Source organism: Rhinopithecus bieti, unplaced genomic scaffold (genome assembly GCF_001698545.2).
Source record: "Rhinopithecus bieti isolate Rb0 unplaced genomic scaffold, ASM169854v2 scaffold_25209, whole genome shotgun sequence".
In the NCBI taxonomy this organism is placed as follows: Eukaryota; Metazoa; Chordata; class Mammalia; order Primates; family Cercopithecidae; genus Rhinopithecus; species Rhinopithecus bieti.
Genome location: NW_016811970.1, coordinates 1,267,487 through 1,283,027, shown reverse-complemented (window position 1 = coordinate 1,283,027; position 15,541 = coordinate 1,267,487). Strand labels below are relative to the sequence as shown.

Sequence of the window (15,541 nt, the reverse complement as noted above, 5' to 3'; positions counted from 1 at the left end):
TTTTTTTTTTTTTTTTTTTAACCTTTTTAAGTTCCCTCAGGGAGCAATTCAGCAGGTGATAAATTAGAGAATGTGTATAATCTTCTTTGTTCAGAAAGTATCTATTAGACCAGAGCTGTTTTACTGTTTTCAACACAGGAGCTATCTATCTCTTGTTAGCATAGGTATACGAAATTAAGAGATAATTTGTCAAAAGGAGACAGACAAATAAACTAGAGAAAGGCCAATCTAAAAAAAACTTTATACTTCCTATTGTGGCAAGATGTGTTTTGCCTTCATATGAATTACTACTCTAGAGATCTAGTCCCTTGCCATCAACAAGAAGGAAAGGTAGTTTCCATCCTGCCTTAAATTAAAGATTGCAGCTGTTGATTGTTTCAGAATTAGTAAATTATATGAGTTTGACATTATGTATTTTATGATATTTGCAACTGGATCATTTATTGAAATATTCATTTTCATTGTTTCATATGTCTTAAATGATTTTATAAAGTCTGTATTGCTACTGAAAATACAAAACTGGGAAAATATGACAAATGTGAGTCACCATATAAATAAAATTTCACTAGCTTGGAAAAATGGAAGTGATAAGTGCAAAAATTCTGTATCAGAGAGTGTTTTAAAAGACATGCAAACACGTATTTGTTCCCAAAGAGACTGTCAGAAAGGTTCAGCTGAGTTTGCCTTAATGAGCATAGAAGAAGTATTTATTATTGTACAAGAGGTGTCTGCAGTTAGGTAATGATAGTGTTTTGTTAAAAAGTACTTGCAGAAAGTTTTCTCTTTCTAAAATAGGCTAACTATTTTTGTAATCTTAAATATGAAACGTGTTTACTACATACTTCATGAAAATTAACACAGATAATACGGCTCATCTTTTTCCTGAATTATAGTGGACTATAATTTCATAATGTTTAACTATGATTACACTATGCTTTCTATTTTAATTGATGATATGAGAGATAAAGCATTTAATGTGTATTAAAGCACTTTAAAAAATACATGAGGTATGTATTTTGGTTCTGATTTCACATACCAGAAAAAAAGACACAAAGGGATCAAAATCAAACGCCTTGCTGAGGAACAATAGGGATTTAATAGCACTAGCAGATCAGATGTGTCTATCTCTTGATGTATAACTAAGCTTTCTACAACTAAGCAGGAATATAGTCATTCAGTGAGCATTTATACATTCTTTTATAGCTGATAAATGGAAAATATGTGAAAGTATTGTCCTTACCAGTTCTTTGAAAGGCAGAAATAAACATTTATTTAAATTTACTTTGTTACAAAATAATGCAGTTATTTAAAATTAGAGTGAATTACATAGAAAAGATAGCTCTAATTTTATTTAACCTTTCAAGTTCTTGCATGGTGTCAAGTATTTCTGAGCCTATTTCCTCTGTTTACAGCTACAGCTGTCTCCAGTGAACAGAATCCTGTCATTATCATTGCTGTGGTTGCTGTGGCTGGGACCATCATTTTGGTGTTCATGGTCTTTGGCTTCATCATTGGGAGAAGGTAGTTCTAATCTCCCAGTTGTTCTAATCTCTAACATTAAAACATACTGCTTTTTAAGAATTATGTCAGCCTATTACTTAGCGTAGTCGAATTTTAAATAGTAAATGCAAACATTCTTTGATACAAAACAATAAAGATCAATAACATGTCATTCCTTCGGGATCAAAATGGAATATGAGTTTGATCACTGCCTTTAGTTTAGGGGGAATGAGTGTATTATAGTTTTATTGTGCGAATTTTTATTTCTTATTTTCAGAGTTAAGTTTTCATAATAAATACAGAATATACCTGGGGAAGTATTTACTCTTTTAGTTATTAAATGTTTGTGGAAACCATTTAAAATGTGTTTTCTTCCAGAAAGAAATACAAGTAAACATTCACTTGTGAATATTTGTGACTCATAAATATTTTTGTGAATTGAACCTTGTGGATTCAAATCATATTGAATTTTGTATATTCAATCTAAATGTATTTTTTTAAATGTTCCTTTTACACTTTCTCACACAAAAAGTTTGTTTTCTGTGCATCTTAATCTCGTGAATTGCTATATTATTACTAAATGGATTCATAACTATGAACAGTAAATTTAACTCTAGTAGGTTGTTGAGTAACTAAGGTGCATTGTAATGAAATTTAAATATAAAAAGTAAAATCACTAAGATTGTCACAAATTTGCTTTCTTCCAGGCACTGTGGTTATAGCAAAGCTGACCAAGAAGGGGATGAAGAGCTTTACTTTCATTGTAAGTGTTTGGCTTTTCTTTACTATGATGTACCCCTATTAATAGAAAAATCTGGTTATTAGCATTGGCATTAACAAAGTCCTCATGCATCATGCTTGAAATTATACCATGAGCTCAAAATGTTGCTTTAAAGCATTTGAATAAGATGTTTAGAATTAAAATCATGTGATATGAATTTGAAAAAATAAAATATATTCAGAAATGTCATATAACTGCAGGATATTCAGCTGCTTTTACATCACAATGTTTCCTTTTGCAAACTTTGCCCAAGTGTTTCTTACCATCCTAATAATAATACATTAAAGGTTGCATGTGCCCATTCGCTAGCTATGGAATGTCATTTCAGGTTACAAGGATAGGCCCTTTTTTAAGCCTCTTTCTCTTCAGCTACTATAAATTACCTATCACTGATAGATATTTCACAGAACATAAATAGTATAATAATAAGATTCATGCCTCTGATGTTTTCCTATGGATTTGAGTTAGCTTATTCTTAAAAGTTCATTTTAGAAATCATATTTAGAAGAAAGCTTAGTGACCCAAATAAAATAGATGCCTATCTGCATTAATCTTATTCTTGTTGCAATGAGAATGGCATGTGAAAATGCGAGCACTGAGAGTAAATGTTATTACTTTATGTAGGCAAAATCAAAACTTAACCATCAAATTACTTCAGTTCTGATAATTAATGATGTTCTTACCCAAACCCATTTTCCCCATTTTTAATCCTTGAGAATATTAAAAACCAATCTTATTATTATTTTGTATTACCTATAATCTTTGGCAAATGTTCTCATGTGTAGATAAATTTCCCTTGACATAAGAATTGTGTCTTTTGTGTTATTTATTAGATTCTTACGTCAGTATCTGTGAAGATGCTGTCCTATACCCATCCTAAAGTCATAAGAATAGCAAAGCCTCCATCAAGAAATTTCTAATACATTTTAGATTTTCTTTGTGATTCTTTTTTTGTAAAAAAAAAAAAAAAGAAAAGAAAGAAAAGCTCAAATGACAATGTGTGGTTTAAATACACAAATTGTAAATGCTCCTATCATTCCTAAATTTTCTCAATGTGTTTGCATTTTTGAACCAACAGTTACCTTTAGTTTTCAAAATAGAAGTGGTTTTACGTAACACAAATCCAAATTGAATAAGAAATTACCTTGAATCTCAACCACTGATAGTAGGAAGGGCATGTGGGGTAGTACGGTTTACTACAAATGGAAGTTAAAGGTATGCCCAGGAGTGGCTTTATTATAAAGTTTAATATTCAAGGCCTCTTACTTTCACAGGCCTTTCTTAGGCCGTGGGAGTGCTGTAGCAAATTTGTGTATATAATCATGTATTCTTTCCCCTAAAGACAGTATCCCAAATTGTATATGGGTTAAGCCTCAAAAAACTTAAATATACCCCTGATTATGACTGAATGTGTGTGTTTCTGTACCCCACTTGGGATTATTTGATATGCCCCCAATGTCAGAACTTCCTTTTGCTAATCTGGCATTAATTTTCCTGTGACAAGCCTCAGTGAAGAGAGCACCATAGGTAGTTTATAGCTAGAGGAAATAGAGAAAAAAGTGGAGGTTACCTTTTTTTTGTTTCTATTTAATGACATGGGAGAATGTTTTTAACACTTCCCCAGACAGGAAGGAGCAGATCAAAACCTGAATTTCTAAATTTTATTTCTAGTGTAGAATGTATATAGAAGAGCAACATAAGACTGTAGTTCTGGGAATCCCTGGTCCTGCCCATATGTGAATAATTTAATGGCACAATTATTTAATATTACCATAATCAGTATGTCACTTTTCTTTTATTTGTTGAGCATATTTGAAATATCCCCAAACGATCACATACACCAGTTTATTTGCTTTTAACTTGCAGGTTAATGCAGAAGGTCAGTTGAAACATGACTTATCCAAAATTTGTTGTATAGCCTTATGCTTAATTGTCATAAGTCAGTTTTAATATGTTTATGCCATTCACTTTTTTCACATTTCACATCCAGTTTGTAATTAGAAAATATATAATTGCATGCTTTACTTGCTAATATATACAAGATAAGCTTGCTGTATATAAAGTTTTAACCTTTAGAGAAAACTAGCAATGGTGGTTTTAAGATGTTTAACTTTCATGAGAAATCGAAATAATATTTTAAAATACAAAAGTTCATACTCAAGTTGGGATAAACCAGAATATTCAGAAATAATGTCAATATTTTCCTTATTTTAAAACATTCATTTATTAAATGAAGAATGAAAAAAAGTGCACTTACCATATCCTATCCTGGTGAATTCTTAATATTTTGAATCACCCTTTTTCCAAGGATATGTTTTCTTGTTGTTTGATTAAAACCAGGTATTTTATTTGAAATTATGATTACTTAATATACCAAGTATAGTACTGTGGTAACCAGTTGTTTACAAGTTGGTGTCTTTTTATTCCTCTGTTTAGTTCATGGACAATTTTCCCAGTTACTAAAACACCAGACTGAATTTTTACAGAAACTTGAAAGCAACCATTTAACTAGCTTTTAGAGCACTGAATTTAATAGAATGTCCAGTCACTTGTATCAGGCACCCTCAACTCTCCATGCCCCCAAGTGCTACATTTAAATATATAAACACAATGGAGGAATTTAGTGAAGCAATTCCAATTTACATTTGTTTCCTCCTACCATTTCTTCTAACAATGTCTTCAAATCCAAGCTGGGCAGTATTTCATGTTTTTATGCCAAAATAGCTCTGGCCTGTCAAAATGTTTTATGACAGCTTGAATAAAGAACCGTCAGTTTGAGATGCGGAAGGTTACCTCCAATCTAGCTCCCTTATCAAAACAAAATTTTAAAACAATGAAAGAAAGAGAGAATAAAAAGGGAGAAGATGGCTCATTCTCCATCTGCCTGCCAATCTAGGAGGTTAACCTATTGTTTTCTTCCCTTCTCTCTTTTTCTCTTCCCCTTTCCCTATACTCCTTCTTCTCTCTTTTCTCCTTCTATCCCCTCTCTCTTTTCTTCTCGTGTTGTTTTTTTTTTTTTCATGTTCAGCTTTAGTAACAAATGAGCATCTGTCAGTTTTATAAACTGCAACAATAATTGTTTAAGACAATCAATTTTGGATAAACAATCAACTACAGCAGAATAAATCAAGATTTTTAAATCCCATTTTCCTTTATACATTTTGCTTCTTTTTGTTATGTGTTTATTTTTAAAATATAATTTTAATGTGATGACATAAGCACAGTTAGGCTGCAGTGTAATATATAAAGAAATATATTGTTCTCCGAATAGTAAGATTTGATGAAAAGATTGTTCAGTGGCTTTGTTAAAACAATAAAGTTTTTTTGAGGATATAGTGTAATTTTTATTGCATTAATATAACCAAATATATGCCTATCTATCTTATCTTTGTCTTTTACCAAATAGATTTGGAATACATTATTGTAATTGAATTTTATTTAAAGTTGACATAGTATTATCTGTTACCTGCATGCTTCTGGGTGCATTTTAAGAAGATTTTAACTTTTAAGATTATTCTATGTTGTTTGCATTTTGACTACCTTTTGTGAGGCATATTGGCTACCTCCTCAGCAGTTAAGATCTTCCAGAGCCTTATAATTGAAAGTTCATATAAATCATTCCTCTTTCAAATCGCTGTCATACTTGGTTAACAGATCCCAGGAATATTGTAAATTTTCTACTTTACTCTGCACTTTGTATATCTGGCCTCTATTGCCCTTGAAGGTGAAGATGAAACTGTCTTTAGAAAATATCTCTTTGATTCTGTGATAGAAGTCCCTCACATCTTGTATTAATTTTATGTATATGTCAACGGTGGTTGGTCTTTAAAAAAATAAATCAAAAGAATAAGTAAGATGTCTAAATGTTGTTAATATTGCTGTCAGTGTAGTAGGCTACCTGTAAATGAAATGTCTTCTTTTCCCAGTGTATTAATTTGATTGATTGACTGACTGGTAGTTTTACAAATGTGTTTCCAAGTCCATTACAAACCTCAATATGGCTTGAACTATGCCATGATAGCAGTGAATTTAATTAAACCTCCAGTCTGATAGGCATGTCAGAAATTTTGGTGAATGTCTTTTGTTGATTTACTGGAAAAGCAATTCAGTTAGCAACCTATGAGCTGGATCCTATGTTACCTATAGAAGCTTGCAGATAATACCTATACGCCAGCAGACTGAAGTAGTCTGTTAAAACTGCTGTGAATCAGGTGATGTGGAAGCAAGTTCACTGTTCCAAGGAGCACTCTGCATAATGAAATTCCTGGGCTGACTGCACAATAAGGGCTTTGCTTCATCACAGTCATGCTTTCTTACATCATTACAGTTAAATTTCCAGGCACCAAAACCTACATTGACCCTGAAACCTATGAGGACCCAAATAGAGCTGTCCATCAATTCGCCAAGGAGCTAGATGCCTCCTGTATTAAAATTGAGCGTGTGATTGGTGCAGGTAAGGCTATTGTAGCTTCCTTGTTCAGCTGTTCCATTTAGCCAAGATTGAAAGTCATACATCATAATGACAGGCAAATAATTATTCCTCAAGTATAGAACTTTTGCATTCACCTGAACTGTTGGAAGCAGTGAGGCTGTACTTGTTTATGAAATCTTACGAAAAAATGTGAAAAACTAGCATGTGGCACGAAGAATCCATATATTTTGTTTTCTGTTGGATTTTAAGATATTCTTCTATTACAAGCTACTTTATAATAGCTCTGGCCTGTCATTTAAGAAATGAATTTGTATTTTTAAAAGGTCAGAAATTTCCAGAATTTTGCTGCACATTTCCTTTTACTTGATTTACTGTCTTCTTACAAAACTTTCATTTTTATCTTTTTTCTTGTATTTGTAGATATTAGCCATTGTAATTTAAATTCATGTAGAAAATTAATGTGTATGAATTAAAGGGAATATTTTCTATTTGTATGTATTTTTATAATGTACATTTCTGACTCTAATTCCTTTAAATCCAGTAGACATAGTGCATATAAATTCCAGATTTTAAAAGTTTAATAAATATTTTCTTCTCAAAAGGAATTGCAATGTTTAGAATTTACTGTGTCCTCATGCTTTAGTAGGTAGTCTAGGTTATATACTAATACAATATATAAAAAATAATTTTAAATGTATAATAGCATAATTCAAATCTGAATGTTGACTCTGAGTGTTGGTTAATTCAATTGAAAAATAGTAGCCTGTTTAACAGACAGTTTAGGAAAGCATAACTTTTATGAAGGAGCTCTGAACTGTATCTTCAAGTTTTAATTTCATTTATGCCATTATTTTCATAAACAACTTTTGTGTCTAGAAAATAGCCTCCGCTTTATATGGGAATGTATTCTATGTAACTTACAGGGCTTTACCAAGTATTTTTGAAACTATTTTAAAATGCTTTAAAATAATTTACTATAAGTTAAAGAAAAATAATTAAATGCATTTACTCTTAAAAGAAAAGCACAATATTTAGAAAATAAAATATGCCTGCTTGTTCTGTTACTTCAGGAGAATTTGGTGAAGTCTGCAGTGGCCGTTTGAAACTTCCAGGGAAAAGAGACGTTGCAGTAGCCATAAAAACCCTAAAAGTTGGTTACACAGAAAACAAAGGAGAGACTTTTATGTGAAGCAAGCATCATGGGGCAGTTTGACCACCCAAATGTTGTCCATTTGGAAGGGGTTGTTACAAGAGGTAGATATTGGTTATATCTTTATTTTATCAAACAAACCGAGTGTCAGAAATTAGTATTATTATGTACGTAATAAAAGAAATTATGAAATATGTTGCATAGTCTAAATGAATGAGTTTTCTTGGTATGTAACTAATCAAAAAATTCTTCCTTTATGTTATCACCTCAAGGGGAAAAAAAAGCAGAAAAAAATGAATGCAAGATTAGAGTTGAAGAATAACTGATAGATGGAATGACTGATAAATATTTTTATTTCTCTTCAAGGGACATAATAATTATACAATATAGTCTTTACATTTTACATAAAGTATAATTTTCTCTGAGTTTTACTCACAAAGCAGGAGTCAGAAGAACACAATGACTTTTATTTATATGTTTTAATTTTATGAATCATGACCATGTTCCAAGCAGACATATAATGACTTTTTGAGCTTAGCAGCAACACTAAAAGAAATACTCATACTTCACACACTCACTCTTTCAAAAGAACACCATGTGTTTTATTGGGGGATGAGAAAGGAAATAACCCTGCAGTTCAGGTTGCAACTTCTGAAACTTTTTTTTTTTTTAATTTTAGGGAAACCAGTCATGATTGTAATAGAGTTCATGGAAAATGGAGCCCTCGATGCATTTCTCAGGGTAAGTACCAAAGCGATCCACTTATTCTAAATATACTATGCTTGCTACCAATATAATTTTATGAACTTTTTTTGTGATGTAAAATGAGAACCTTGTAAAATAGTAAGAAGTTAGAAAATTGTCTTTGAAAATCAGATTAATAATCAGAGTTCAAGACTAGATTAAACTAGAATATTTTGAGCATTTAAGTGATACAATGTGGTCACAAAGTTATTTCCGTTAATATTATTACCTGAGATATGGAGGATGCCTGAAGCCCTGTAATTTGAATTCATGTTATAAAACAGCATGTACAATTGTAAATGAAATATAGAGATAATATGGAAAAGACTAAAAGGTGAGATAACCATTCTGTGTTGATACTTTGATCACAACTCTGCTCTGTAGAACCATTTCTATTTTATTGTTAGGTGAACACCAAGCATAAAATATATGATTATTGACATTATTTTTCAAATTAATGATGTGTGATTTATTTGTAAATGACATATAAATCCAAAATATATAAACATAGATATTTTACTCTCAGAGGCTTTTAACTAAGAATATTAACATGTGAACATTTTCCAAATGGCAAAGAAAAAAATAATCTAAAGAAAAAGAGAACATGTAAAGTTATTTAATATGATCTAGAATCATATTTAACTCAGACGTATAAACAGTCATAGGATTTAGAGAAACTTTTATTGCTGCATCATCATGATATAAGAATCAATTAGAAAATTCATCTACTCAGACTAGCATACTTCATCCAGAATATTTATATTCAGCTGGAGTAATTTTTTGGTTAAAATGGGTTAGAAGTGGCCGGCCTGGTTGCAAACAGTTGCTAGTACATCTGTCCTAGAGAATCCTGGTTACAAGTAACGCTCCCATCAGTAGCATAACTAAGAAAAAATTAAATGAAAAAAAACTTAGTCACTACAATCACTTTCTACATTTTAGTTTCTCTTCATTTTGACTCAAATATTTCCCCTTTCTCATTTTTACCATTTAGAGGAAAATAAACCTTATTATATGTATATTAACTTCTTTATTTACTTTTATATTATTTAGACTTTTTGGCATGTGGGGAAAACACTTAGCTAATTGGGGTAATTTTTTAGATATTCTATTTCCAAACTTAAAAATTAGCATATACTTTTAGACTTGTGCAATCTCAAACTGTTAGTTTGTATTAAAATATCAAATTAATATAAGTAACTAAATGATTACCAAAATTATTTGGCTATCAGCTAAATTAGCATGTTATTTTTTTTCACAGGTATCCATATTATATAAAAAATTAATTAACAATTCCTGTTATAGAATAGCAAATTACTAGCATGCAGATATTTTCATGGTGATTTTGTCCCTTTTAAAGTATGCAATTAACTGGGCTTTTATTTTTGTCTTCCTGCAGAAACATGATGGGCAATTTACAGTCATTCAGTTAGTAGGAATGCTGAGAGGAATTGCTGCTGGAATGAGATATTTGGCTGATATGGGATATGTTCACAGGGACCTTGCAGCTCGCAATATTCTTGTCAACAGCAATCTTGTTTGTAAAGTGTCAGATTTTGGCCTGTCCCGAGTTATAGAGGATGATCCAGAAGCTGTCTATACAACTACTGTAAGAAAAGTCATTTACTGCACTTTTCATATTCTTAAGATTTTCTACCATGAAAGCAGGACCTAATAATGTAAAACTAAACAGGAAAATGAAGCAAATTGAGCTAAGCATTTTGAGGTTGCTTTTTTTTTTGTTTTTTGTTTTCTGGAAGAATCATTGTTTGTACAGTATATATATAAGCTAAGAAGGAAAGTGTTGATAACATGACTGCCTTATATTGAGAGAGTCATAAAATATAGTTATATAGAAAAACATCTAGTTACTAGCACTCATTTATAGAAAACTATAATCACATTTTAAATAAAAATTTAAAAGAATATTAACTATGCTAATCCTTATAACTTTTGTAAGATTAGAAAAAAAGAAAATATGTGAGAGTTTATTTAAATTATCCATATTTTATTTCATTTTCATAGTAACTTTGCCTAGTTTGTCTTTGTTGTGACTGTTGTTGTTGTCCGGGCTGGAGTGCAATGACGCAGTCTTGGCCCACTGCAGCCTCCACCTCTCGGATTCAACCAATGCTCCTGCCTCAGCCTTCTGAGTAGCTAGGATAACAGGCGCCCACCACCACACATGGATAATTTTCTCGTATTTTTAGTAGAGACGGGGTTTCACCATGTTTGCCAGGCTCATCTCGAACTCCTGGCCTCAGGTGATCCACCCACTTCAGTCTCCCAAAGTGCTGAGATTACAGGTGTGAGCCACAGCGCCCAGCCTGTCATTGTTTGTTCAATATACTCTTGCCCTAACACCACACAAAGCTCCATCAGTTGAGTTGCCATGTAAACTTGAAATGATGAAACTTGTAATGGGATTCTAAAAATCAGATTAAGAACTTTAAATACACATAGAGATTCAAGATGGGTAGACCTGATGCTGCTGAACTACCAACCAAAAATGCACATATGTATTTATGGTATTGCCATAAATAATAGATAAGTTATTATACATATTTTAAATGTTCATTTCTTTTTATAATAGGGTGGAAAAATTCCAGTAAGGTGGACAGCACCCGAAGCCATCCAGTACCGGAAATTCACATCAGCCAGTGATGTATGGAGCTATGGAATAGTCATGTGGGAAGTTATGTCTTATGGAGAAAGACCTTATTGGGACATGTCAAATCAAGATGTAGGTGTTACATTCATTTAAACAAAAAGGATTGAATACATTAATAGCCACTATTACTGGAACATGTAGGTAAAGGCTCATTAAGAACACACATTTAAATAATTATAAAAATACAGTTTTCCACAATTACTACCACACTAATTACCATAAATTAGTGGCTCTACTAATTTTATCATTTTGGCTTTCATTTTGAATAATGTCTTTCTCTTTTTATAATATAAATTCTATGGACACAAAATAGAAGCTTACTAATGATATTTCTTCCTTAATAAAGATAATGTTTCCACACTTGCACAGCTGGAGTGGGAGCATCACATGAGTAAAAGAATCATCTGTGAAGAGGAGGGAAGGAAGTTTGGTTGTGCTTTGTTTTGTCTTTGAAGCTTATATTTTTCTTTTAGTGTTCTAAGAAAATTCATTTAAATTATCTACTGTTGATCGGTGTAACTAAGTTTTAGTTTCATGCGACAATCTAGATTTTATGATCACTATTATTAAATGTTTCATAGTGATATTTTAGCATGTAATCACTATAAGAATATCCTTGGAAATTCCTTTTAAAAGTATATTTATTAAATGTGTATCCCCTGCTGCCATGAGGATATGCTAGAACATAAAGCATACTGTTATCCGTTGAGAAGAGAAACTGATGGTAGTCCATGTGAGGGTACATATCTCACACCAAGAGACCATTTATTCAACAATATAGCAAAAGTGCAAAAAAAAAGTTGCTTTTATTAGGTTGAGTTTGATAAAATGGCCTTTTTGTAGGCCAAGAGCACTTATAGTTCAACCTATTGAAATATGAGTGAAATTTAGATAGATGTAGAGCCAGTATGAAATGTAGCATGATATCCAGGATTGTACTAGAAATCTGGAGGATACCTTGGTTCAGAGCTGATGAGCCATTCTCTAAGGAAGCACACTGGAAAGTTGAGAGGTTAAGGTTTAGAGGTGTATGAAGACCAATCAAATGGACTCACTTTTCTATAACAGAGATGCAGTACACTTGTGGTAATTGGAAATGAAGATATAGGTTTAGACAGATTGATGAAGGAGTTTTCGAAGGAGTCTGGAAATTATACTAATCCAAATTCTTGGAGTATGCAGTAAAAAAATAAGTAATGCTTAAGGAAAATCGACATCGCCGTTTAGAACAAGGATGTGACTAGCAAACTGGTTTGGAGTAAAGCTTGAGGTATTATAAACATAAATAGCAATAGAAGCTGACTACTACAGTTACATTTGAGTTATTTTTTTAAAGAGATCATGCAAATTGTTATATTAAATCATTTGATTTGATTGAACTTTGATTTGAACTTTAGAATCAAGTTGCTATGGGTCTAAAAACTTACAGTAGTTATTTTTAGACGACTAACATTTAGACTGTTTTATATGTTGTTGGTAAGGTTATTTTTGATACTTTCCCTACAAACTTTTGCATTAACTGAGAAGTTCCCAGTCTGAAAAGAGGATGGTTATAAATCAGTTAAATCTGTTGATATTTTGAATTGGAAGATGACATAAAACTTTTTCATTTGCTTTTAGTTTTTTGTTGTTGTTGTTTTGTTTTTCAAAGATAACAGTCTAAATGGTGAGTCTGTTTGGCAGAGGCAAAGTTGTTAATATTTGACAGGTCTCAGTGTCAAAGATTTCATGGACTGTCAAAATGTGGACAAACAAATCCTTAGGGCAGAGAAAGAGAAATATTTACATTCCCTAGACACTTGGTGGAGTTTCATTTCTTTTGACACCTTCCTTCTGTACTGGATTCAAACATAAAGGGACTGACAGGACTGACAAATTCAGAGTTCACTTAACTTCCAAAAACAAATAATGAAAATGGTTAAGAAGAAACAAATTAATATCTCCAATTTTAAATTTTAAAATGTGTTAAGTATTGTTTTTTGTTTTTCTTAAAAATGAACATCATGAATATAGCCTTAATATATGAAGGATTAATAAATATTTTATTAGTCAAATGACATAATTCTATCTATTGTGCCGTTTAGTTCTAACCTAAATTATTTGGCACATTATTTTATGTTTTTATTTAGAAGGTCTAAAATAGTTAATAAATTTGGACGCAGGTTTGTTTAGCAGTGAGAGATTACCTAGATAGGTCAGTTTGTACAGTGAAATTGATATTCATATTCCTCTTATTATATAATAGTCATTATTTTATCATTATGTCAGTAGAGTGCTATTTGAACAATTATATGTTTAATTTTCAATATGCAAATGGAGAAAAATTGGATAATTTAGGATAATGATTTCCATTCTGGGATAAAATTTGCTAGATAAAAGCTTTTTTAGTAGGAAGCTGTGGTAGGAGTTCATGGAGAGACTTAGATCTATGAACCCCTGATACATGTGGAAACTGCTGTGTATGTGTGAATATATTATTTTTTTTTCTGGGAAGCTTGCCTTCGTCAGATTTTGGATGTATTCATTGCTTTTAGTTAGCCTAGATGGATTTATTAAGTGAACTGATTCACTTTACGTTATTAAAATTTAGTTGCTAGGAATGTGTCAGGGATTTTAGAAAGCCCTCTCACTTTAAATGTCTCAGATTTTAAAAGATTTTTTACAAGACACAAGAAAACAAGATGTGCAGTGATGGTTACATTTCTAAGCAAGTCCACACAGTTCCAGGCTGAATGCTGGATAAGGTGAGGTTTTTGTAAGGGGAAGAGACACAAAAGGGTGGTGTAGAAGCTAATGAGTGAGAAAGTTCTGGACTATCTGGACAGTGTGTGTAACTCTGGACAAGGCAATGAATAAGAAAAACCTAGGGAAAACTAATATAAGTATACATGACCAGACTCATACTCAAATAGGTTATCCCTTAGTTAACCCTTGAATGGGCACTCATTTGTATTTTCATGTGTCTGTTATTTTCTTAAGTTTTAACTGCATTGGAAACAGTCAGATTCAGTTGCTTGCAATTAAAACCGAGAGATGAAGCTTTCCAAATAAATTTCCAACTTTTATTCTTCTAAAAAATCTGCAGACATTTAGCTCTTTCCATTAATGACTTTTCAAAGAAAAATCTTCATGTATGTAAATGTCAAATATAAGAAATATTGTGGAAATTGAAAATATCATTTTGGTTTTCACAGCAGCTATCTTTTCATTGAATTTATATCTTGATTCATCCAAATCAAATTATTACCCTCAAGTTATGAAATTTTGAAGTTTTTACTATATAGATTTTATTTTTCCTAGTATTTTTCTTACATTCGTATTTTAATGTATTTGTAATATAAGAAAAAATACTACTAGCATAAAAGATTAAAACTATATAGTATTAATTATCTTAATTACTTAACGTAACTCAAAAGTATTTTTTAAAAAAGAATGTAAGAAAGTTGTTTTTTCTCTATATAACAGTAGCCAGTAATTGTTACTTTTTCTAGTGGTGATTATTAGGATGTTAAAATTTAAGTTTTGTAAAGATATGAGACATTAAAGCTAATTCTCCTTAAAGCCATGTATGAAAGGTCATTTAAGAGCTTTGAAAATATAATATACTCATAAGTAAATGTATTCTCAGCTAAATTGTGATACCTAATTTTTCATTTTAAAAGTCACCACTGATTTATGACTTTATTATTTTTTCGTGTTAAGATAGAAGCAAAATTATGATGTTGTTTTATGTAAAACTTTGCCATAATCTCATAAGTGAAGTCCAACATATTTAATTGCATAAAATGTGGGTCATGTTACTGTGAGGTTAATGAAATAGAAAATGAGTATTGAGCAGAGCACAGAAGCCAATCATGTCCATATGCCATTTTGAGTTATTACAGGCTCATTAATGGGGTCTTATTGTGTTCCTTTTTCTCTTAATTACAATGGTCATACTGTAATAATATGGAAACACTTCTCAGTAAGTAACTTTTGTTTTTATTTCTAAGTATTGCTTTATAGCATTTGTCAAAGTGGTCCTTGTTGTGTCCCAGAGGTCTTTTTTAAAGTTACATTTACCCAAATCACTTCTGGTTCCTCTGGGAACTATTTAGATATAGAATTGGTTATGAATGAATTTTATTAGAATACTAAGGCAAATACAAGGAGTTTCTAGTAATTTCACACGAATATGTTTGAGATGAATTCAGTGAACCAATTACATAATCCTCTAAGAAGTGGAGGGTCAGCCATCTTGCCTCTATGCATTGTTTTTCCAAG

At 31.5% G+C, this 15,541-nt stretch overlaps 1 protein-coding gene across 1 annotated transcript in view; it reads left to right on the top strand.

The window, feature by feature from the left end:
• The window catches only part of LOC108544367 (ephrin type-A receptor 7-like), a 190,030-nt gene that overhangs the window by 164,168 nt on the left and 10,321 nt on the right, over positions 1 to 15,541 (top strand). The window contains 8 exon segments of the mRNA XM_017895460.1: positions 1,413 to 1,521; positions 2,208 to 2,263; positions 6,609 to 6,734; positions 7,784 to 7,880; positions 7,882 to 7,967; positions 8,543 to 8,604; positions 10,007 to 10,216; positions 11,201 to 11,350. Of these exon segments, the coding sequence (XP_017750949.1) occupies positions 1,413 to 1,521; positions 2,208 to 2,263; positions 6,609 to 6,734; positions 7,784 to 7,880; positions 7,882 to 7,967; positions 8,543 to 8,604; positions 10,007 to 10,216; positions 11,201 to 11,350 (896 nt within the window).